The 24,590-nt window shown below is 41.6% G+C and overlaps 1 protein-coding gene across 1 annotated transcript in view; it reads right to left on the minus strand.

Annotated features, from left to right (window-relative positions):
* Positions 1-24,590, minus strand: part of LOC124798808 (lachesin-like) — a 109,448-nt gene that overhangs the window by 66,906 nt on the left and 17,952 nt on the right. The window contains exons 2-3 of the mRNA XM_047262338.1: positions 13,375-13,490; positions 4,215-4,400 (exon numbers count right to left, since the gene is read on the minus strand). Of these exons, the coding sequence (XP_047118294.1) occupies positions 4,215-4,400; positions 13,375-13,490 (302 nt within the window). The remainder of the gene's footprint in view (positions 1-4,214; positions 4,401-13,374; positions 13,491-24,590) is intronic.

Below are 24,590 nucleotides of genomic sequence, written 5' to 3' on the forward strand. Positions count from 1 at the left end.
TTCTATGCAATCCAAACTGATCCTCCCCGAGGTCGGCTTCTACCAGTTTTTCCGTTCGCCTGTAAGGAATTTGTATTAGTATTTTCTAACCGTCAGTTATTAAACTGATAGTCTTTTTACCTACTTGATCCTCTGCTGCCTTCACTACTTCATCTCTCAGAGCTACCCATTCTTCTTCTACTGTATTTCTTTCCCCTGTTCTTGTCAATCTTTCCCTAGCGCTCTCTCTGAAACTCTCTACAAAATCTGGTTCTTTCAGTTTATCTAAGTTCCATCTTATTAAATTCCTAATTTTTTTTGCAGTCTCTTGAGTTTTAATGTACAGTTCATAACCAATAAATTGTGGTCAGAATCCACATCTGCCCCTGGAAATGTCTTACAGTTTAAAACCTGGTTCCTAAATCTCTGGCTTACCATTATATAATCTACCTGAAACGATCTTTGTCTTACCATTATATAATGTACCTGAAAACATCTTTGTCTTACCATTATATACTTTATCTGAAACCTTCCAGAGTCTGCAGGCCTCTTCTGCATATACAACCTTCTTTCGTGATTCTTAAACCAAGTGTTAACGATGGTTAATTTCATCAAAGTATAGTTCAAATAATTGGATGTTCCAGCTACTTCTTTCCTTGAAGATATTAGTGCAGAAGCAGCATATCCTTTTTTTTTCACCCAACAGACAAATTCTAAAAATTAATTGTTGGAACAGGAATAACATAGTTAATGGCTTATGTGTTCATTGATATACAACTGCTTTCAGTGTAGAATACAGCTGAAGGTAAATATTAAATACTGTGCCTATTAGTTACTAATTCTATCATAACTATTGGTGAATTTCTCATGAGAACTAACTGATCCTCATACTGTCAATGATATCACAGAATTTGTGTGCAACGTAATGTTCGACTACAAAACACTGTAAATGCAATGATATGTTACTTATTTGTTTATTTTATTTATCCATTCATTTTCCTATGAGATTTAGGGAATTAAGGTCCTCAGTTGCAACTAATCAAACATCCTAGGCACTTTTAATTGCTGGAGTAGTCTAAACAGATATTTGTAGCATTCCAAGATTATACCTCTCCTTCACCCCTCAAGTTCACACCCTCTCAGTCACCATCAAGGTCACCTGCTCGCTCTCAAGGTCACCCCATCCTCCTCTTTCCATTCCCTCTCAAATTCCTCTGCACCCCCTGTGTCCCCCCCTCCTGTCTGTCTGTTCCCATGAGTGTTGTTCATTTTTAGAGGGCTGACATCTCTCATACCGTACGCTGTATGGACAGATGCTATTCCACCGTTAACATGCTGTTCCTGTACTAAAAGACTGTTTAAACGAAACACTTGAGAACACATTGCTAGGGAGGGGAAATGAAGTGGGAGATAGGGTAATTGTGAGGGGAAATGAAGTGGAAGATAGGGTAATTGTAAGAGAATGAGAGTGTGAGAAGGGTGTTATCCTTGATGGGAAACAGGATGGGGAGACCATTAGGGGTGGGGATGGAACATTGAGGGAGAATGGGAGTGGTGACCTTGGTGGATGATTAGCAGGAGGACAGGGAAAGAGTCAGAGTTGATGACACTGATGTAGACTGGAAAATGTTCTGGAAATCGAATTCAACCACTACTAACTGAGTACCATCTGCAAGTATGAGACTAACTACTTGACGAAATTATTCTCTGTTCAGCTTTCGGTGTAAGGATATACTATGTCAGAATCACCTGATTATTGAAAATCAGGAGGCTCTCTGCCCAAGTGACAACTTGACATATAATTTAATTACGCATTTTGTACCATTTCATGACGTTCATTGTGCATAATTTGAATTTCTGTATATCTTGACGAAATTCTTCGTGGATTACATATCACATCTGAAGCTATCAGTAACTGGGCGAAACTGTTATTGTAAATATTTCAGTAATCAGGCGATCTAGATGTAATAAATAATTATATGAAGATTTAAAAGGTCACATGCTTATCGTATGACAATATCTCAAGTCTTAAAAAGCTATCGGTATAATATTTAGATTAACTGTGTCTTGTTATGGCTTAGATTGATACGTACGTTTTGTAGCAATTTTGATGCTAAATAAACGAAACCATTCGTGTCGCAACGACAAAAACAGTAGTTGTAGGTCTGGCATTTTGATACAGTCTGATGTCATCTGAATATGACAGAAGATCGTAATACTGGTTTGATGAGCAAACCTTCTACTCAGTGAAATATAAATATAGGTATCTGTGACTATTCGCTTGAATAATATTAATTTCTTTTCACTATTTACTTTTTCTCGAGCTATTCTCAGACTCATTTTCAGATTGAATGCAGACGTTTACGTGTTCGTAGTTGCAGCACCTTGCTGCTTCCTGCAGCAGTGTGAGCGGTATTTGTGTCAACAAACAACTTACAGGTTTGATTGTCATTGTGTTATCATCTACTACATGTTATCACATTGTGTAAGCTCTTGAGTGTCACAAGGAACCGATCTACAAAACAAAAAACAGACAAAAAACCAACAAAGTTGGAAGTATAGTGAAGAGTGCTTAACTCAATGGCTGATAAATAATGAAGACAAAAGCTTAGTGTCACATAAAGTAACGTCTACCGCCTAGTACAATGCTACAGATAAGACAAGTAAACTTATGAAGATGAACCTGAAAACGCTGGAGAATGAGTTCATGAACAAAAATAATGTAACTCTTCAGGCTTTCCCGGCGATCTAATGACATCTTGGGTTGTCGGGTGTTCTGCCGGATATCAGCTTCGCACTAGCACGATATTTCGGTCACGTAGCTCGTAACCTTCATCAGGTGCGACCTGAGACTGCTCCTCGAGTGGACCTGGTCCAGTATTTATGCCTATGGCCTTCCCCCTCCACCAACGGCTGCAGGCGCTTCCTCTGTGGTCCTCGCCCATTCCCTGCGACCTGCTGGAGCGTTGCTGCTCCGTTTTCCGTCCGCTGCGGTTCTAGGTGTTCCCCCTGCGGTCCGCGCCCACCAACCCCGCTCCTGGGGGTTTCATCTACGGTCTGGGGTACCAAGCGTTCCCCCTGCGGTCCGCGCCCGCTCACCACGACCTGTTGGAGCGTTGCCGCTCCTTTTTTCGTCCGCTGCGACTCTGGATGTTCCCTCTGCGGTCCGCGCCCACCAGTCCCACTTCTGGGTGTTCCATCTTCGGTCTGGTGCGCCTGGCAGTCCGTCAGGCGCTGGTTTTCCGTCTCCATGTCTCTGGTTCTTCTGTTTGTGTAGTGTTGCAGCTGGCCCCGTTGCTGCTTTAACAATTCCAGAGCCGGATCCCAGGCTCTGCTTAGCTGGTACCCTGTGTCACGGTTCATAAGATCGTCAGCCATTTTAATTTCTATCGATTCTCTTATAACACTGTCCCAAAATCTGGGTGTTTGTGCTAGAATCCTGGTATCCTCATACTTCATGGCATGATCTAGTTCTAGACAGTGTTCAGCAATGGCTGACTTAGTCACCTGTCTTAATCTAGTGTGCCTCTGATGTTCTTTGCACCTGATCTCCACAGTTCTTGTCGTCTGGCCAATGTAGTACCTGATGAAGGTTACGAGCTACGTGATCGAAACATCGTGCAAGTACGACGCTGATATCCGGCAGAACACCCGACAACCCAAGATGTAACAAAAATAATATTTCATTCGTAACTGGTCAGAGCTGTCTGTATTTACATTTCATTCTACATGTTATCACTAGATTGTACATCTCCATAATGGATAAATTTATTTGTTTTTACCTTATTTTAGCTACAGCGCCATAGGGAAGCTTGGACACACAGTAGTGGGCAAATGTTTATTTAAATTATAATATCAAGTTTTAACTAAGGTACAGTTAAGTTTGTTTGCGCTTGTCTATGTCCTCGAAAACCACTTCACTCGGGAATTGTGGAAAGAGCAACAAATTTCGGCGTATTCATTTTACCTTTTTGTTTTTCGAGGTCTGCTGATGCTCAAACAACCGTAGATAAAATTGGAAATTTACTACTTCTCCATTGGCGCCTGCTAGATTTGTCAGTGACACAGCGACAATTCCATCGTCATCGTGAGCTGGATTTAGTTTTGTTTTACAGCGTTTTTTTCGTTTAGATATACAATCCATGATGTAAAGCAGACTGAAATTCATCTCATGAAGACCACAGAATTCTTAGGCAGACTACGTATTGCGTGCGAGTGACGGGAGCTGAACTGACCATGTACTTCATGGGGTCGGTGTTGACCTGGCACATGTAGGAGCCGGAGTCTGCACGCTGCACGTTGCTCACGTGCAGCCTCCACGTGTTGTGGCCGTTGTGCGTGACGGCCAGCCGCGGGTTGTGCGCCACCATGTGCGTGTGGATCGCCAGGATCGCCTTCGAGTCAGACTTGATCCACGCCACCTGCCGCACAAAGCAACAGCACACTTGCAACTTCTGCTGCTGAAACAGTGTACATCCTGAAAAAGATATCAGAACTATTATCTGGAACACTGTCTTTCAAATTCTGAAGGTGGCAGGGGTAAACTACAGGGAGCGAAAACCTATTTACAATTTGTACAGAAACCAGAAGGCAGCTATAAGAGTCGAGGGGTGTGAAAGGGAAGCAATGGTTAGGAAGGGAGTGAGACAGGGTTCTAGCCTATCCCCGACGTTATTCAATCTTTACATTGAGCAAGCAGTAGAGGAAACAAAAGAAAAATTTGGAGTTGGTATTAAAATCCATGTTGTCGTTGTTGCTGCTGTTGTGGTCATCAGTCCCGAGACTGGTTTGATGGAGCTCTCCATGCTACTCTATCCTGTGCAAGCTTCTTCATCTCCCAGTACCTATTGCAGCCTACATCCTTCTGAATCTGCTTAGTGTATTCATCTCTTGGTCTCCCTCTACGATTTTTACCCTCCACGCTGCAATCCAGTACTAAATTGGTGATCACTTGATGCCTCAGAACATGTCCTACCAACCGATCCCTTCTTCTGGTCCAGGTGTGCCACAAACTTCTCTTCTCCCCAATCCTATTCAATACTTCCTCATTAGTTATGTGATCTACCCATCTAATCTTCAGCATTCTTCTGTAGCACCACATTTCTAAAGCTTCTATTTTCTTCTTGTATAAACTATTTATCGTCCATGTTTCACTTCCATACATGGCTACACTCCATACAAATACTTTCAGAAATGACTTCCTGACACTTAAATCAATACTCGATAACAAATTTCTCTTCTTCAGAAACGCTTTCCTTACCATTGCCAGTCTACATTTTATATCCTCTCTACTTCGACCATCATCAGTTATTTTGCTCCCCAAATAGCAAAACTCAATTTCTATGGAGAATAAATAAAAACTTTGAGGTTCGCCGATGACAGTGTAATTCTGTCTGAGGCAGCAAAGCACTTGGAAGAGCAGTTGAACGGAATGGACAGTGTCTTGAAAGGAGGACATAAGATGAACATCAACGAAAGCAAAACGAGGACCACAACAACAACATACAACATATCTACGGTAAAAGCGACCCGTGTCAATAACATTCACATTTAGTAACAAAAACATATTTTAAAATCTAAAGCTACTTACGGTAAGTTCTCATTCAACACCGTCGTAAACTAATGTTTTTGTTGCACTTTTCTAAAGGTATATTTGTCTAGAATGTTGGGACGATACGGTTTTTTAATTCGTGTGTTTCTAATGTGTCTACAGCCCATCATTCGAAGCACCGTCACGACCACCATGGGACGCTCTTAGTCGGAGACGCCCGGCTCAGGCAGAAAACCTGTCGTGCCGTGAGACGAGTTCGCAAAATGATTTACATTGCAATATGCTTGCAAACATGTTCGTCGAAAAAGCTAACGGACATCCAACGCAGGCTGCAAAATGAAGCATATTCAACTTAGCCACGTCGGCTTTTCTCGCCAAGAAGAACGAGGGTATTGCTCTCCAGGAACAATACGAGTTGGAGGAGGGGTCGGTATACGGTTCTGGAATTGCAGACTAAACGTAAATAACGAAAATACATTTTTTGGTCAAATTTTTGTCACAGTTGATAAAACATAATTTTTAATCAACCATATTGGATTAGCCGTTTCGAATCTCGAAAATATAACTTCAGATTTGTGTTCAGAACACGTAGTTTTTATGCAGATTGAACTAGGAATACATAAAGAACGTCGCCCTAAGCTTTAAACAAGTTTTATTCGAAGGACAATTTTTTAAAACCGGGTGCAGCTTAAAATGAAAACGTTTCGACCTATTAACTTCTACCTTTGAATCCCCTAAAAGTTAAGACAATTCTTGAGAGCTTACACCTATAATATATGAAATTTGTTAAAATTAACTATTTTTTGTAAAGCCGTGAAAAAACCCAGACAACGAAATCAGACTTCAGCACCATTTCGTAATATTTATTGTTATTTCATTGTGGTTAGGTACAATCTCCCGTAAATTTAATGTAGTATCGACTGATGTCATCCATGTTTGGTTTTAGGCACCATTTTTTTGTTTTGTGTTTAAAATCTAAAATAATGTTCGAGGTATGATCAATCATAATCCCCAATCAGATAATTTGTGTGTCTTTTTATTGTCTCAACAAAAATTTCTAAACTTCATATATATTTTTGCCCGTATCAATGAGAACATCGCCTTAAGGAAAGAAAGTAAGCTTTGCATGATGTATCACAGTCTAATAACAAATCTACAATACACTTAAAGAACTGCTACTGTATAGTAGAGCAATTACACTTTTACTCAAAGACAATCATTACACCGAACTCACTGGGATTCGTGGTGGTCCCCTGAACAGGCTGGACATGGTTCGCAATAGTGTGTGCCATCACCACGGACAGAAATCAATGCTTTGCAATGTGCTTCCATGCTGGCCACAATGCTGATAAGGAATGCCTGTGGTAGGATGTTCTCTTGATCTACCAGCGTGGTTAACAACTGCTAGATGGTCGTCGGTGCATGTGGATGTCTTCCAGCACGTCTTTCCAACCCATCACACACGTGCTCGATGGAGTTTAAGTCATCAGAATGGCAAGTCAGTCTGTTCGCCGAATATCCTCTCGTCGAAAGAGCTCCTCCACCTACTCTAATACAATGCGGTCGTGCATTGTCATCCATAAAAATGTCAGTAACGAACGCAATCCTGAAAAGACGCACGTGAAGAAGAAATACAGTGCCACAATAACTTTGACTGGTGAGTATACCGTGCTCAAGGATTTGGATGTGGTAGACCTACGCCTATGCAGCGCTGCGCCTCCCAAATAATAACACTAGGATCAACAAAACGGTCATGTTCAACAGTATTCAGGTTGCTTTACGTGCTCCCACGTCTCACCATATGAGGATACATCCAGCATCCCCATCAGCCGCTGTATTCTCTCACATCAGGCGCGCCCCGATCCCCCTGATATCCCCCTGATCGTCTGGCGACCGAGAGAGGGGGGGGGGGGGGGGGTCTGTGCCCATTGTGTGGTCATGCTAAACTCACGCAGATCGACATAGAGCCAGAAGTTTCCCCAGACTCGATGCGCTTCCTCTGCACCTCAAGCTGCGAACTGTCGGAGTGCACGCCCACGCTAATGCAAGTGAGACCAAACTGCGTCAATAACGTGTGGTAGTCAACGACTGCCGCTCTTTCTCTGTGAAAGCTGCACTATTTTTCCTCCATCCCCACTCATCTCCAGTGCACATACCTATTCTGTAGGCTAAGGGATATCTTCCCACATATATGGTGTTTTAATTTTTTTGGAGATCGGATGTCCACCTATGCTATCTGTAACATGTGTTGGTAGAGAATCCTGTTCTTTTGAGTTCAAAATTTTACTAGTGTTGATCACTTCGAAGTCATAAAACTCCAGGAAGATAATTTATTATCGAGTCCCAACTCCACTCTCCTTGCTCAGAAATCAGTGGTTGCATGCATTCGACTCGAGGTGCTCGCCGCATTGAGCCAAGTACAGCTTTCCGGCCCATTAACTTTGACCTAGGCTAGTTATCACATCACAGTGTCTTGAAAGGAGGATATAAGATGAACATCAACAAAAGCAAAACGAGGATAATGGAATATAGTCAAATTAAATCGTGTGACGCTGAGGGGATTAGATTAGGAAATGAGACACTTAAAGTAGTAAAGGAGTTTTGGTATTTAGGGAGTAAAATAACTGATGATGGTCGAAGTAGAGAGGATATAAAATGTAGACTGGCAATGGCAAGAAAATCGTTTCTGAAGAAGGGAAATTTGTTAACATCGAGTATAGATTTAAGTGTCAGGAAGTCGTTTCTGAAAGTATTTGTATGGAGTGTAGCGATGTATGGAAGTGAAACATGGACGATAACCAGTTTGGACAAGAAGAGAATAGAAGCTTTCGAAATGTGGTGCTACAGAAGAATGCTGAAGATAAGGTGGGTAGACCACGTAACTAATGAGGAGGTATTGAATAGGATTGGGGAGAAGAGAAGTTTGTGGCACAATTTGACTAGAAGAAGGGATCGGTTGGTAGGACATGTTTTGAGGCATCAAGGGATCACAAATTTAGCATTGGAGGGTAGCGTGGAGGGTAAAAATCGTAGAGGGTGACCAAGAGATGAATACACTAAGCAGATTCAGAAGGATGTAGGTTGCAGTAGGTACTGGGAGATGAAGAAGCTTGCACAGGATAGAGTAGCATGGAGAGCTGCATCAAACCAGTCTCAGGACTGAAGACCACAACAACAACAAAACACAACAGTTATCACATCTGTTGTAAGGCACCACCGAATTAATGCGGCACGAGTCACTGTCTCGAGTAGGTGCACAAGTGCATTGTAGCTGCCTGCTGGATGCTGCAAGCCAGCTTGGAAATTTGGAAATTGCCGTGTGATAAGAAGACGCCGCAAGCCTGCCACCACCATCTTCCCCAACTCACTCAGTCGGTTTAACCCATTCTTATTAGCGAAATGGTATATCTATGTCTCTGATTTACACGAAAAGCTTCTCTCCAATAGTATCTGCAGTGCAGAGGTTAAATGTAGCTTATATACACGGATCAGTCAGAACATTATGACCACCGACCAGCGGCAGGTGCGGAAGGCGCGCGATCCATCTGAGTTTGATCGAGGACAGATGGGCCGGAGGCTCGGCAGGAGCATTTAGGAAACTGGCTGACTTGTCGGGTGTCGAGGATTGCTGTGGTGAGTGTCTTCAACCCGTGATGAAACTGAGGTGAAACCACGTCCAGACGTCATGGGATTAGGCGGCTACGCCTCATTACAGATGTCAGAAGTTGTAGACTGGGCAGACTGATAAAACATGACAGGCGGCCGAACTGTGGCGAAACTATATCAGACTTTAATTCTGGGCAGAGTACAAGTGAGTCTGAACACACAGCGCACCGAACACCCCTAGCGATGGGCCCCCGCAGCCGACAATGCATGCATGTGCCAATGTTAACACCACGACATCGGCAACTACGACTGAAATGGGCACATGACCATCGGCACTGGACGTTGGCACACTGTCAGAGCGTTGCATCTTCTGAGGAACACCAATACCTCCATCACGCCAATGGGAGGGCTCGAATCCAGTGTCTTCCAGGGAAACAGCCCCTTGACACCTATACTGCGGGACGGAGACAAGCTGGTGGCGGCTCCATTATGCTCTGGGGAACATTCACGTGGGCATCAGTGAGTGCCGTGGAGATCGTTCAAGGCACTATGACGGCCAAGGAGTATCGTACACTAGTTGCAGACCACGTACACCCCTGCATGATGGTCATGTTTCCCGACGACAGTGGTAACTTTCATTAACATAATGTGCCATGCCACACGGCCAGGATTATAATGCAGTGGTTCGAGGAACACAGTAGTGAGTTCCAGTTGAAGTGCTGGCCCTCCAGCTGGCCAGATCTGAACGTGATCGAACACATGTGGGACGTGATTGAACGTGGAGTCGAAGCCCATCGTCCCCCTCCCCCGAATTTACAGGGATTTGGTGAGTTGTGTGTGCGGATGTGATGCCAACTCCTTCAACGACGTACCAAGGACTTGTTGCTACCATCGCACGACTTGCCGCCGTTGTTACCCGTGCCAAAGGTGGACGTACTGGCTATCAGATAGGTGGTCACAATGTTCACACTGATCAGTGTAGTAACATCAAGTTGTCAATCACACTGTAACCACTACCTGTTTAGTAATGTATCAGTATCGCTTTTTCCTTTTAAATGTCATGGTAGTGCTTGTGGTTGGTCGTAAGTAATTTTGTGAAGCCTGCTCTTGGCAACATGAGAGATTTTTAAGATGTAATTTTTATACATTTTTTCATTATGTGTTATAATACCCCCCTTCCCCCTCCTCAGTTTCGTATTTATCCATTTATAACCTCCCGCAAGTAGCGCCGAAATTTATTTTCTTGCACAGCCACTACAGAGGCTGAAAATCGTTTTTAATTTCTAGATGACTGGCTGAAAGGGGAGGCAATCCCCTGTCATCATTCAAATGGATTGATTCTTTATCAACTACATTTATATAATTTACCCTCTTGGCGTACAGTACAGAGTCTTTTGGTGTCACCCCCGCACTAACTCGCTACCTTGAGGTCCACGGATGTTGCATAATCGTTTCACACAGCGTTGAATGCTGTTCCCTGCCAAGAGCGAAAACAAATGATTTGCCCTGCGTCCTTCTGCGTCATTACATTGGCGTCCTGTTTTAATTACCTTACATACTACTTATTTCATTTCTCACAAAAATGATTATATTTTAGATCTCTGAAAATTCGCATGGTCGCACGGAAAACCTATATAAAATATAGGTTATTCTGGTAGGCATCGCCAGTATGAAAATGACACATGAAGACGACTCATAAACACAAACGAGTTGCTACGTTTCAGATCGTTTGCATTGGCTTAAAAAATTGCCATACTTTTTAAAGTAGCGTTCTGAAGTTTTTGAGTGTTTCCACACTTCATCTATACTTTATTTGAGTAAGTGAGAGAACGACAAAAAGACACTCATAGCACTTTCAAGCATCAACTGTACCTGTGAAATTAATAGCGCCCGCCACGCTATCGTAATACCAGAAACATTGAAATCTAAACCTGTCGCTTACAGAGCAAGGTCGCTTTCGTCTCGGACATACTGTAGAACAGTACAAAGCCTACAAAAAATTCGTATACATCAGTATCGAATACATATGCGTAATCAAAAAGTAGTGAAATTAATGTCATGTGGTAGAGAGAATATTATAGGCTTAAACGGCGGCTCTCACAAAATAAATGAAGCAAATCGATAGACCATATGGCAAGGAGTCTTGGGTGGTTCACACCTCATTTACACTGTAGCTTCAAAGTAAATGAGCAGGAATATACTATGGTCATGCCATTAGTTGTCTGCTATCGGAAGGGCTTGCAGTATCACATTCCCGTGCGCATGAGCACCGATAGTCCAAGCGGCAAACGTCAGCCGTCTCATTGTTAGTGTGGTTATTTGCATCTAAGCTGATTGTTCAGGCTGTAGCGTCGGCTCTTGCTGGCATGATTACAAGCTCCTGCGACTGCTCGTGGGACAGGTATGTTACGCATGCACCTCTTTCAGTATGTTGGATGTCATGGCACACGCATGGGCACAGACGGAGTGAGGGCTACGAGCTAAGCGGCAACAGAGCACCATGTGCTGAAAACTGATGGAGGAACAAACAAAAAATGTTCTTTGGATATACAGGTTCATTTACCATAGCCGCTCATCTCAGATATTTTCTGAACTGCTAAAGATTCCGTAATTCAATTTTCACCGAAATGAACTGTGAAATAGCTATGTTAAACACAGAGATACCAGAATCAACTTCGCTTATTCAAATATGGCTATAGTAACTTCTCTTAATAGTACGACAGACAAATTAAATGTCGCTTCACTCTTCAAAATCCGATACCAAATCCTAGGATTTGTATGTATTGCACATGGAACCTACTGCTGTCGTATGAGGAAGTTCGTGATTTCGTACGGAAGTAAGAGAGAACATTTTGCGCCGTCATGGTAAAGATTTAAAAGGGTACTGAAGTAATGAAGCTTCCAATCGTTCTTCGTTATTCACGTGTGTTGACAGCTTTTAAGTTTGAAAAAAACTGAGAGAAACTAGATATACTACTTCTTCACTGAGTACGTAGAACAACACAAAAGAGTTGTAAGCAGAAAGGTATCCCGACAGACGTGTACGCCATGAATGAAAATACAGTGAATGCCCCCGATATTAGTGTTAGTAGGACAATGAAATACTACGCAAAGGATAAGGGGCAAGCCTGCGACGAACGGAGCGAACAAAATAGATGTTCTCGCAGCTGAAATTGTACGTTATTCAGTGAGAGTTTCTTCACAATTCATTTGGGTGGAAACGGAAATAGGATATCTTAAACGGTTCGAGCAATATCTGAAGTGGACAGGTTAGGTGAGTCACACTGTAACCTGTGTCTATTTGAAACTGCTTAACATATTCATTCAAGACTTGGTCACTCTCTCTCTCTCTCTCTTTCTCCCCCCCCCCCCCCCTACAATTTACCTTTCACATATCGAAATTAATTATCAGTCTATCTTTTAGTATAGTTGTACCGTACGTGTCTTTTCTCCTGGTTCATTATTCCTTATAAGTTATCCTATTTACCTATCTACACTGCAACGCTATTCTGTTACAACACGCTTCAAAAGCTCCTATTCGTCTTCTTGTGTCTACTATTCATAGCCCACGTTCCTATTCGCTAAAAGACCACATATTTTATACAAGGCTACACTCGTGACAATTACCTGCAGAAAAGACTCACTAAGACTTAAATGTATATGATATTTTAACGTCTCTCTCTTTTTCAGAGAGGTTTTTCTTGCTATTAACAAGCGTTTTAAGTCTCTCTTACTGCCAAAATTGTAGTGTCTCACTTCCTAATATATTTCCTTCACAACCACCAGACGTAATTCGACTATGCTCCACTACCCATATTTTACTTGGGCTGATGTTCGCCCTATTGCCTCTTTTCACGACGGTCTCCATTTTGTACAACTGACGGACAAAGTCCTTTGCCGTCTCTGACAGTACAATGTTATCACCACACTTCAAATACTTTTATTTGTTTTTCCTGAACTTTCATTCTTTTTCCTACAGATCTCCCGGTTTCATTTACAGTTTGTTTAATGTACAGGTGGAATCACGTGTCGCACTCCTTCCTCAACTTCATCCCGTTTTTCATAACATTCAACTCTTCCAATTTCTCTCTGTCTCACTCCCTTCGCAGTTACCACACCCTGTCACGTCCTTCGACTCTCGTAGCTGCATTCTGGTTTGTGTACAAGGGCATTACGTATCCCTTCTGAACGGCTTACTCTGGTGACAGCAGTCCTGAGACGGCAGAACGCGTACTTGCCTTGTACTCTCCCAGGTGGTCCACGACGCAGGTGAAGCTGACGTCTCTGCCCTGCGTGGCCGTCACGTTGTCCAGTGGCGCCAGGAACACCGGGGCTGGCTCCTCCGCGACCTGCCCTGTAAACACAACAAAATCCGTGACCAAATCCACAACAAAGTCCATGTCAGTGGCGCGTTTGGTCCGTTCTCTGCCGTTTTCAGACCAGTATCTCCGTTACATCAAGCATAATTATAAACTCATTGCTTTGTTGGCACGTGAAGGGCACAGAAACCTTGAACTGTTCTCGAATTTATGGATGGCATCCTTTGTGGTCTAGATGATGGGACTGCTACATCAAGCCAATAGTTAGACTAATAGAAGTAGTGGGGGCTCCAGCTACTTAGTAGAGAAAGAAATTGTCGCTTCGACAAATTCAGCATATGAAAATTACAAAACACGTTTTGTAAAAAAAGTCCAGTGGAATCTCACTGTTAAATCCAGAATATACAGCTGATAGGTGGAACACGTGCACTGAAGTCGTCAATGAGAGGGAGGTTCAAATGGCTCAAATGGCTCTAAGCACTATGGGACTTAACGTCTGAGGTCATCAGTCCTCTAGACGTAGAACTACTTAAACCTAACTCACCTAAACCGCTCGGCCACAGCGACCCGAATGAGGGGGAGGACTTGTCGATATGTAAGACATGGGGGATCAAGTTATACAGACACAGTGTAATAAAACAAGTCTTGTTAGCAAATAATCCGGATGAGATACATAACATACCTTCGGAATTTGCAAAATCAATGGCTGAATTGGCAATAAGCCGAGCGCTGTTGGCAAGCGAGGTGCACTCAGCCCTTGTGAGGCAAACTGAGGAGCTACTTGATGCAAAAATAGCGACTCCGGTCTCATAAATTGATATGCGGCCGGAAGAGCGATGTGCTGACCACATGCCTCTACATATCCGCATTCAGTGATGCCTGTGGGCTGAGGATGACACGACGGCCGGTCGGTATAGTTGGGCCTTTATATCCTGTACGGGCGGAGTAAGTTAGTTAAGCTGGTTCGTAAAAACCGTGAGCCTGCAAATGTACCACCAGACTTTCGGAACAGTTTTGTATACACAGTGCCAAAGATAGCGAGGGTAGTTGATAAAGGCGGGAAGTATCTCACACTCAGCTTAACATCTTGAATACTCAAGTTGATGATAAAAAATATTGCACAGAAGAATGAAAAAGGATTTGATTGAAGTTCCTCATAATGAGAAACTAGAAGGAGCGATATGTATCTACTTTAAAGAAATATTTCGTAGCAGAAATCGCACTCAAAACTGTTTTTTATCGTCCACTTTCGAGAGGTAAGACTGCCATCTCAAGATCTTTAAAAGTTTTTGGTTGCACGTCGTGTTCCATATTGCGTTCATTACTCAGGCCATGTTAATATTTTCTTTCAGAATATGTTGCACATTCTACACAGGTTTGTCAAAAATATAATTACAACCCGGTTTGTCACAAGTCAAAATATACCCAGCTAAAACGCACCTTGTGGAAATTGCAATGTCTACATATGTAGCACTCCTTCGATGCTTGCCATTTGTTAAAATCCACATTATATAGTAAAAGTGCACATTTATGGTAATGTTTACATTTACAGTGCGAATGAAACACATCTTGAAACCTTCTCACTCGAAATGCATAGTACAACACGAGTGAGGAACTCCCAATATGTGCTTCAATTGTCATGTAAAAGTGCGCTTTTACTGTATATTGTGTATTTTAACAAATCATAAGTGTCAAGGGAGAGCTACACATACAGACACGTCAGGTTCCACAAGGAGCAACTCAGCCGTGTATATTTTATATTTTTAGTTGCGACAAACCGGTTTGTAATGTTTTAACAAACATATGTGGAATGTGCAGTATACGCTCCATTAAAATTTTTAACAAGGCATAAATAGTAAACGCACAATGGAACATGACGTATAGGCAAAAGAGTTTCTAAAGATCTGAAGATGACAATCCTGCCTTTCGAAACCCGTCAATAAAAAACAGTTTGAACGCGATCTCGGCTATAAAAATTTCCTTTAATGGAAGAGAAAATTGAAAATTTGTTAGTAGACGATCAGATTGGCTTCAGGAAAGATAAAACGCAAAAGAGAGCCAGTTCTGACGAAGCGTTCGATAATAGAAGCAAGACATAAGAAACCAAAGACCAAGAAAACTGAAGACCAAGAGAAACTGTAAATGTAAAATAATGTAAAATGTTCGAAATTCGCAGGAAAAGAGCTCTAAGCGATAGGGAAAGATGGCTAAGCAATATAAAAGTGCTCGGGTTACAAAAGGTAAACGAGAAGGATGTAGTGTGTCGTCTCTACTGCTCAATCTATATGTCGAAGCAGGACGACAGAAACAGAACGAATTACAACCCAGGGAGAAAAAATATCAATGATACTCGTAAAATTCGCAGATACCGCTGGTATGCTCAGTGGACATGACGAAAATTTCAGGATATATTAGATGAATTAAACTAAATAACACCACAATGGATTGAGAGTAAAGGAAGGAGAAACGGAAGTGATGAGTAGCAGCGGGCAAAAATTGTAGGGCAAGGTAGACATTGGAATATATCCAACTAATAACCGAGGACGGATTTTTGCAGAGTACTTTTACGACCTGCTGAACTGTGAACCACCAGACGAGTTGGAATTGGGGGCTGACACAGAAGAGAGAGTCACGCCCTCCAACCAGGGATGAAGTCGCCCATGCCGTAAGAGATCTAAAGAATAATAAGGCAACTAGAGAAGATGATATAGTGGCCGAGATGATAAAGTGGGGAGGCAACAAAGCAATAGACAACTGGACCAACATTATTCACCAGATATGGAGAGCAAAGAAGTTGCCAGAAGGGTGGAAGAATGCAATTGTAGTACCAATACATAAGAAGGGGGACAAGAGAGATGCAAACAACTACAGAGGAATATCGCTACTAGAGGTCGGATACAAGGTGTTGTCAAAAATCTTGCTCAAGAGAGTAGAAGAACAGGTAGAAAGTATATTTGGCGACTACCAAGCGGGATTCAGGAAGGAAGAGGATGTGTAGAACAGATATTTATCCTGAAGCAACTGATCGAACATAGGGCCTTAAAAAACGAAAAGGCAGTAATAACCTTCGTGGACTTCACAAAGGCATATCACTCTATCAACAGATAGACCCTTGTTAGGATCCTGAAAAACAGAGGACTAGATGGAACTACACAAGAACTCATAAAAGAAATTCTGACGGACACAAAAGCAAGGGTGATATTCGGAGGAAAACTGTCGGAAGAATTTGAGATCAAGACTGGTGTTAAACAGAAAGACGGATTGTCACCATTGTTGTTCAGTATAGCACTGGACGTACTGATCAGGCAGTGGAGAGCAATAAACGAGGAAATGGGAATACCAAAGACCCATGTGGGGGACAATTTGACAATTGGAGCTCAATTGGACTGCCTAGCCTTTCCAGGCGACATAGCAATAGTTAAGTGAGACGGAAGAAGACGCAAAGACACATCTCGACAACTTAAGTAAGGTAGCCAGAAAGGTGGGACTGAATATCGCCTGTAAGACAAAGACTCAAACACCACTGCAGACTGGGAAACACCGGAAGACACTACGCAAATGGCGGACAAATTTAAATACCTGGGAGAATTTATAACAGAAAGGAACAGGAGCAACGAGGGAATAACAGAGAGGATACAGAAGATGAGGTCAGCCTTCTGTGTGACGAGACAGATATACAATAAAAATAATATATCCACAGAGGCAAAGATAAGCCACTGCAAGGCAACCGTGAGGAATGTAGTATTATATGCTGCTGGGGCGATGACACTAGGAAGAAATGGGGCAGAACAACTAGAGAAAAAAGAGAGAAAAATACTGTGAAAAATACTAGGTCCTAAAATAGGCGGGGAGAGATGGAAGCGAAGACCAACGGAAGAACTGTACCGGTACATGAGAACAATATCCGGGGAAATGAGACTCACAAGGGCAAGGTTTGCTGGACATGTAGTATGGACAGAATGTCGAAGAGAGTGTGGGAAGCAACAAGGAGGACAAGGGGAAAGACAGGAACCTAGTGGGTTGTTGAACTTCGGAAGGACTAGTTGGAATTGGAGACCAAGGTCGAAGAAAGGAAAATTGGAGGAACAAATATACACCGACCAATATTCCGGAGATCAACGGCAGAGAAGAATACAGGAAAAGATGAGCGACACAAGTGGAGCGGAAAGGAGAAAAGGACACTCAAGATCTTGGAAGAGGAGCGGGAAAGAAGAAGAGAAAGAATGAAGAGGTTCTGGGGGAAGAAGAGGAAAATGCAGTCCACGAAGGGACAACCCGTGGTCCTACAGAGGCCGTAACGCAAGAAGAAGAAGAAGAAGAAGAAGAAGAAATCCTCCCTTCAGTATACGACAGTGATCATGTTTACCGACCCAGATCGAGCAACGATATGGAGGAAACATCAGAGAAACTCGGGCTGTATACTACGCAGTGATCCCTATACTACGTGGATGCCGAAGTATGGTCATGAAACATGAAGTTTCTACGCGCCAGCGTATTACTACCGACTGTATCGTTCCCCATCTAGCAGTTGACAAAAAGTTTCTATCGATCAGTACGTAACTGAGTATTTTCCAAATGGTGTTTTGTTATCCTGCAATCACTGTACGAATAGGCGAAATAATGAAAGTGATTAACATTTCACAGTTAATAAGACTATGTATGAAAAGAATCTTGCGCAAATTCTACGTGACTTCGAGTATCTGCCAATTCACTGTTGTGTTTGAGTAGGTTCCCTTCACAGAGCAAAGAGATTTTAAAGAAATGGATAATTGCTGTGAAACGCAGCAGATTTATATTTAAAGTTCAGTCTTGATCACGTTATGTCAAGACTGAACTTTAATCTAAATATAACAATTAATTGATCACTGAATTCCAAAAATGTTTACCAAAATTGTGCAGCAGATTTAACCTTACTTCAAGCAGTTTGCTTTGTGGAAACCATTTCAGACAAGAAGATTAATTATTAAGACCCGGAACTTCAATGAATACCTCGAACCAGAAACGATGCCAATACTTCCTGAATTTATAGCATATTTTACGTCGACAAATAAAAATCACGGCGAAATGTTGTTAGGATTTTAACTTAGTACTGCTGCGTTGCATGTTATTTTCTTGCATTCCAGTGTGTGTGTGTGTGTGTGTGTGTGTGTGTGTGTGTGGCTTGTATAATGTTGAAATTTAACTGGGCTTGTATTCAGATACTCTTCACTTCTGATGAATATTGTTTTCAATTTCACAGTATAAGAGCAATTCCTAATTTCTGTTAACTGTTGTTTTAGTATTTCCTAGAATGAACCTAATATTTTTGTCTTGTCTTTTGTGTACGACGGCGTGCAATAGAGTAAGGTATACGATTTTCGGGTGTGAAAACCCTTGAAGCTGTATAAATAAACCAACCGTTATTAATATTGAACATCTCTTTCCTTCATATTGAAGTATTTGCAGCCCTCTGCCGCTAGAGGACTCCGAACTGTAATGTGAAACATGGTGTTGTGTAACATAACTATGTCGATGGTGAAAAAACACCCAGCTGTAATCCCTTTTCTAATTCGAAGAGTTGCTCGACATATCGAGCACCTTGTTATTCACCACAACAATGTCAGACCACACACGAAAGCTGCGACATCTGCAACAATCCGACGCCTTGGATTCACTGTAAACGATTAGCCTGAATACAGTACCAACATGGTCCCATCCGATTTTCATCTGTTTCAAAAAACAAGCGTCTTCGTGGGCTTCACTTTGATAGTGACGAAGCGGGGCAAGTAGAGGTGAGGTTTTGGCTCGTCAACCAAGTTTCTAAAGTGACCTTACCAACAGATTGGTCTTTGAGAGAAATGTGTTCGTTGACAGTATAACTATGATGACAAATAAAAGGGCAGACGTGAAGAACAAAAATGTAGGATATTAATAACATTTGTTTTATTTAGAAAGCCTTAATAGTTTTCATATAAAAAATTCGGGGGCATTAATTTTTCAACACGCTCTCATATTATCATTGATTAATGAATAACAGTATGAAAAAAATATCGGGCCTCTGTGAAATGTACAAATAAATCACTCAGCCAGTACAACTCAGATTTACCAAACACTTGGTACAATAACAGATGTGTTACTGCTCTTGACTGATTTAGGACAGTGTATTAAAAGTATTAAGAACTACTTTATTATGTTCAATATAAATAAGAATATGTAATACTAGCGTCCATATAAACAGATAATTTGCAGTAGTGACTTATAATGTACTTGAATTTAAAAGTTAGAAACGGACAAGTATTACTTTTACAGGTAAGTTTACTTTTATTAGGTGTTCGTTTTGTGCTCTGGTTCTGGGTTGAGTATGAAATATGTGTCAGCAAACACAGCTCTACTGCTAAACGTAAACACTGCTGTTTGTTTGGAAACCTGTTTCACCATAACTGTTGTTAATATTAACGATTATTAATGTTACCCATTAATGATATAACAGATTGGGAAAACCACCAAAAACATTGAAAGAATGTTTTCATGGTTCCCTTCGTTATCAATGGCACTGCTCTCTTACAAAAAAATTGTGCGGAATTGATTTTAATCACCCCAGAAGAGTGTCCTGCAACGTGACTGAAATTTGTATTCAGATGAGGAGATTGAGTGCAATATCTGTAACTGCTTATCTATTTCCGATTATAAATCCCTCATTGACTGAATGATAATGTGAAGCAGTGAACTATCGAACTAGTACAAGATAGGAGTACTTCTTTGACTGACCTCCACAAATCGAGAATGATTTCTCTTCCTCATAATATAAGAACTTTATAATCTGTCTTTGCTCCTGTAAATGGTAACAGGATATCAACTAACTTAGTAATTATGAATGTGCAATTATTTAGTATATAGGGTATCATTTTAACTGAAAATATTAAAACACTTCGAAAACTACACATGCGATCAAAAAAAGTTATAATTCCAGTTTGTTTGTCTCGGTGGGGGACGTCCAACGATACCACATTCGTTCCGCCAATGCACACCGTGCGCGGGTGGGGGCGAAAACTTTGAAATCTTCCGTGGGAATCCCTGTTCTTTATTGCACATCACGGTTCTACAGAAAAATCTACTTGTGTTTTATCTGAAGCATTTTCTTAGTTTCGCTACAGATGGCGCTGGATTCGGAGGAATGGAAATGGGTACACAATGTAATTTACGACGTGCTTCTCAATGGCTCTTGAACATCCAGTGGCACATGGGACCTCACCTCCATGCTACGAGGGTAGGAAAGGCCAGTATTTCATAACTTCTAATAGGAAACCTTATTAGCAACGTTGTATTACTCCAACATGTCGAACAGGAGACTACTCGAAGTCCCGCCGTGGCGGCTTAGCGAACTACGACGTATCATAAGAGGTAGTACACTGTGACTGGAGGTGACGCATCGTGCGGACGTGGAACAGCTACCGGCTCTAAACATTACAATACTTGCACAGTGTTTATTGCCTGTACACCTACCTGTCATTTGGAGAACATACGTTCAAGTGGACGATGAATGTTGCAACCACAGAATGAAAAATTGAAATGAACCTTATTTATGGAATGATCGTGAACGCCTTTATGTCTGATGGCAGCATAAAGTCAAGCAAAAGGAAACAAAACAAACGTCTTTCAGTAAAAGCAAATGAAATAGCTGTACTGGCGGCAGTGCACCACAACCCACGGGTAAGCGTCCGGAAATTACACCGTGATTCCGGTATTTCCGTAAGTTGCCTTGTCACAATACTGCATCGTCATAAGTATCATCTATACCACGTGTCACTGCATCAAAAAATTCATGGCGGCGATTACCATAACCGGGTAGTGTTTTGTGAATGGGGACGTCGACAAATGCAGACGATCCCCACGTTCATTGACGATGTAGTATTTTCCCATGAGTCTACATTCACAAACCAACGTAGCGTTAACCGGTTTAACATGCATTACTGGAGTGTAGACAATCCTCACTGGTTACGGCAAGTTGACCGTCAACGTCTTGATTGGTTAATGTATGCTGTGACATCATTGAGAAGAAACTCATTGGGCCATAGTTTTTCGACGGCGCATTAAATTAACGCAAATATTGAACGTTTTCAGAGCAGGAACTGCCGATAGTACTCCAGGATGTATCCCTGGACGTTATATATATATGGTTTCAGCATGACGGTAGCCCAGAGCATTTCGTTATTGAAACACGGAAAGTATTAGTATGCTAGATCGCCGGATTTGACATCACCTGATTTCTTTCGGTGAGGACATTAAAAAGCTAAGGTATATCATCAAGTTCCAAGAGGCCGTGAAGACATGGTCGACCGCATCAGAAACGCTTTTGCTCACATTCTCGCAGATATGCTTCTGTCCTGTGAACGGTCATTTGAAATGTGAATCAGGAAGTATACTGAAGTTGCCAGTTCTACGTTTGAACCCTTACTCCAATTGGAAAAGTAGTGTAGCGTTCGCTTCGAACCACGACCATAGTGGCGCGTTGCGTAGTACCCTGTCCAGTATGTCGGAGGAATACAGCGTTGCGAATGGGGTTTCGTATTAGAAGTTATGAAATACCGGCCTGTCCTACCCTCTCAGCTTGGAGGTGGGTTCCCACGTGCCACTGGATATTCAAGGTTCATTGAGTAGCATGTCGTAAATTACGATTGTGTAGCCATTTCTGTTCCTCTAATTCCAGCGCAATCTGTGGCGAAACGAAGAAAATGCTTCAGAAAAAAAGTATTCAGATTTTGCCGTCGAATCGTAATCTGAAACACAAAACGGGAGTTCCAGTTGAAGGTTTCAGAGTTCCCCCCCCCCCCTTCCCCCCCGCCACCCACGCACGGGGTGGGGTGGCGGATCGAGTGCGGTGTCTTTGAATGTTCCCTCCAAGACAAACAAACTGGAGTTATAACCTTTTTTGATTCGAAGTGTAGCTTTCGAGATATTCCAATGTCTTTACTTGAAACAAACAACCTGTATACAGCATGAAATTGACAATGACTTGCAACGCTCCTTATTCCGAGAATCTACTATATCATTATATCATTTTGTATATACTCAAAATACAACAAACCACAATTATTACGCAGAATTGAAGGTTTTCGTAATAAAACCATGACATTAAATGATCTGTTCATAGAGATACATACTCGAATTTGCAGTACATGTTGCACGTTGAAACACGTATGTAACATAGCAGCGATGGCGAGGCATTGTAGCATCTGTGACCAGAGAGTATGCGCTTGACCGCGCGAGTGTTGCGAGCGGTTCTCAGTCTGTCAGTCAGTCGTTGCGAGTCTGTAGCTCTGTCTAGTTGAGGGCAGTACTCTGTCAGTAGTCGTTGCGAGCAGTAGCTCTGTTCAGTTGCGTCCAGCAATGCGCTAGTAGTCGTCATGTAGAGGAGTTCGCTAGTTGTCGCTATGCAGAGCAGTACTCTGTCAGTAGTCGTCGCGAGCAGTAGCTCTGTTCAGTGGCGTGCAGTACGCTAGTAGTCGTCATGCAGAGCAGTCGGTCAGTGGTAGCAGTCCAGTGGGATTGCGTGATGTGGTCTGGCGACAACACTGGTCAAGATGCTGAATAAGGTATACTGTTAATTAAGATAATCAACGGATAATGTAAAGTTTAATTATTGTAACTAATTTTCAACAAGTGCCCCCAATAATAACTTTGATTTCAAAAGCAATTTTACATAAAATTTTCATTTAATTGAAGTAACTATTTCGTTCCACTTCCCCTAAACAAAAGTTTCAGTTTCAATTAGATTACAAAAAAAAAAAAAAGGAATATTATTATTTGCAATACAGTTCCTCCAAGCGGTGCGCAACAACAAGAGCAGAAATTTGACCAGGTGTTGCAATGAGGTAAGAATTTAATTTTGTTTTTTTGCACAGGGCCAAAGACCGATATTTCGGTTTAATTGAATAATCATTATCACTGAATGGACCTTAATTTTTTTATGAAGAACTTATACTTGAGTCAGATCGCGATTATCACTTTTATTGTCATTAAATTTAATTGCAGGGAGGTTACGTTTGGCTCCTATTCATTTATTATTTCTGTCTTTAAAATTTCAGTGGAGAGGTTACACTTAGCGCAATGTCCATTGGCATTCCTAAATAATATTTATGTCGTGTAAAATTTTTGTGGGGAGGTTACACTTGGCGACACCCAGTCCAGGATCGTATTTCGTTGAGAGTCTTTTGAGCAACAGTCAGATATCTGCTCTTATTTGCTTAGATATAATTAGGATTTGGCGCAACGCTTTTATTAACTTGTGACTTTCTTTCTACAGGTCAACGGCAATTCGTTGCTCTATTGTATTTGTGTGTTGCTTTTGCATTTGTGCTTATTTGTTTTTGAATAATTGTGACTATTGTAAAAATGCCGCGAAAGACTGTGAATAGTGTATCGCGAGGTATTATGAACGAAATTACCGACTTAAACAACGTGACCAATAGTAATTGTGACACGCAGTGTAATGATTACAATCCTGCGTTCACTGACAATCAATGCATTCCAACCATTAGTGATGACTTTTACCCTGATAATGAACAAACAAACTCAATTGTCTCGTCTGTTAATTTGACGACAATTGATGACGCAGAACGCTCTATTGTAATGAGCGCTGCCCAGCTTAACACACCCGATTCGGAAAACTCAAGTAATGTACAGACAAATTTGTCTAATGAAAATGAACAGATCACACAAAGTAGGACAGATTTATTTAATTCCGAAACAATGACTGATAGTATACATTTGACTGACAAACCTTTTTGTAAATTTCAAAATGACCAAATGGTTACAGAAAGTGAAACAATTCCAGATCCACTATTGAACAGTACAGAGAATAGAAATGCTGACCTTGAGTCGAATCCAATTATGGCTTTGTTGCGACAAATGAGCAAACAACTTAGTGAACAGGACAAAAAATTTAATAAAATTAATGAAAAACTTGACAATAATGACGTAAATATCAAACAACAGAGTGAGAAAACAGACAACAATTTCAGACGACAGAGTGAAGATTTTAAACAACTTAGGGAACAGAACAGACAGCTTAGTGAACAAATTAGAGACGTTGCCGCGCAGTGCCATGACACTAAGGAACAGTTGCGCGTGGAAATTGAGGCTTGTTCTCAAAAAAA

Source organism: Schistocerca piceifrons, chromosome 5, assembly GCF_021461385.2.
Source record: "Schistocerca piceifrons isolate TAMUIC-IGC-003096 chromosome 5, iqSchPice1.1, whole genome shotgun sequence".
NCBI lineage: Eukaryota > Metazoa > Arthropoda > Insecta > Orthoptera > Acrididae > Schistocerca > Schistocerca piceifrons.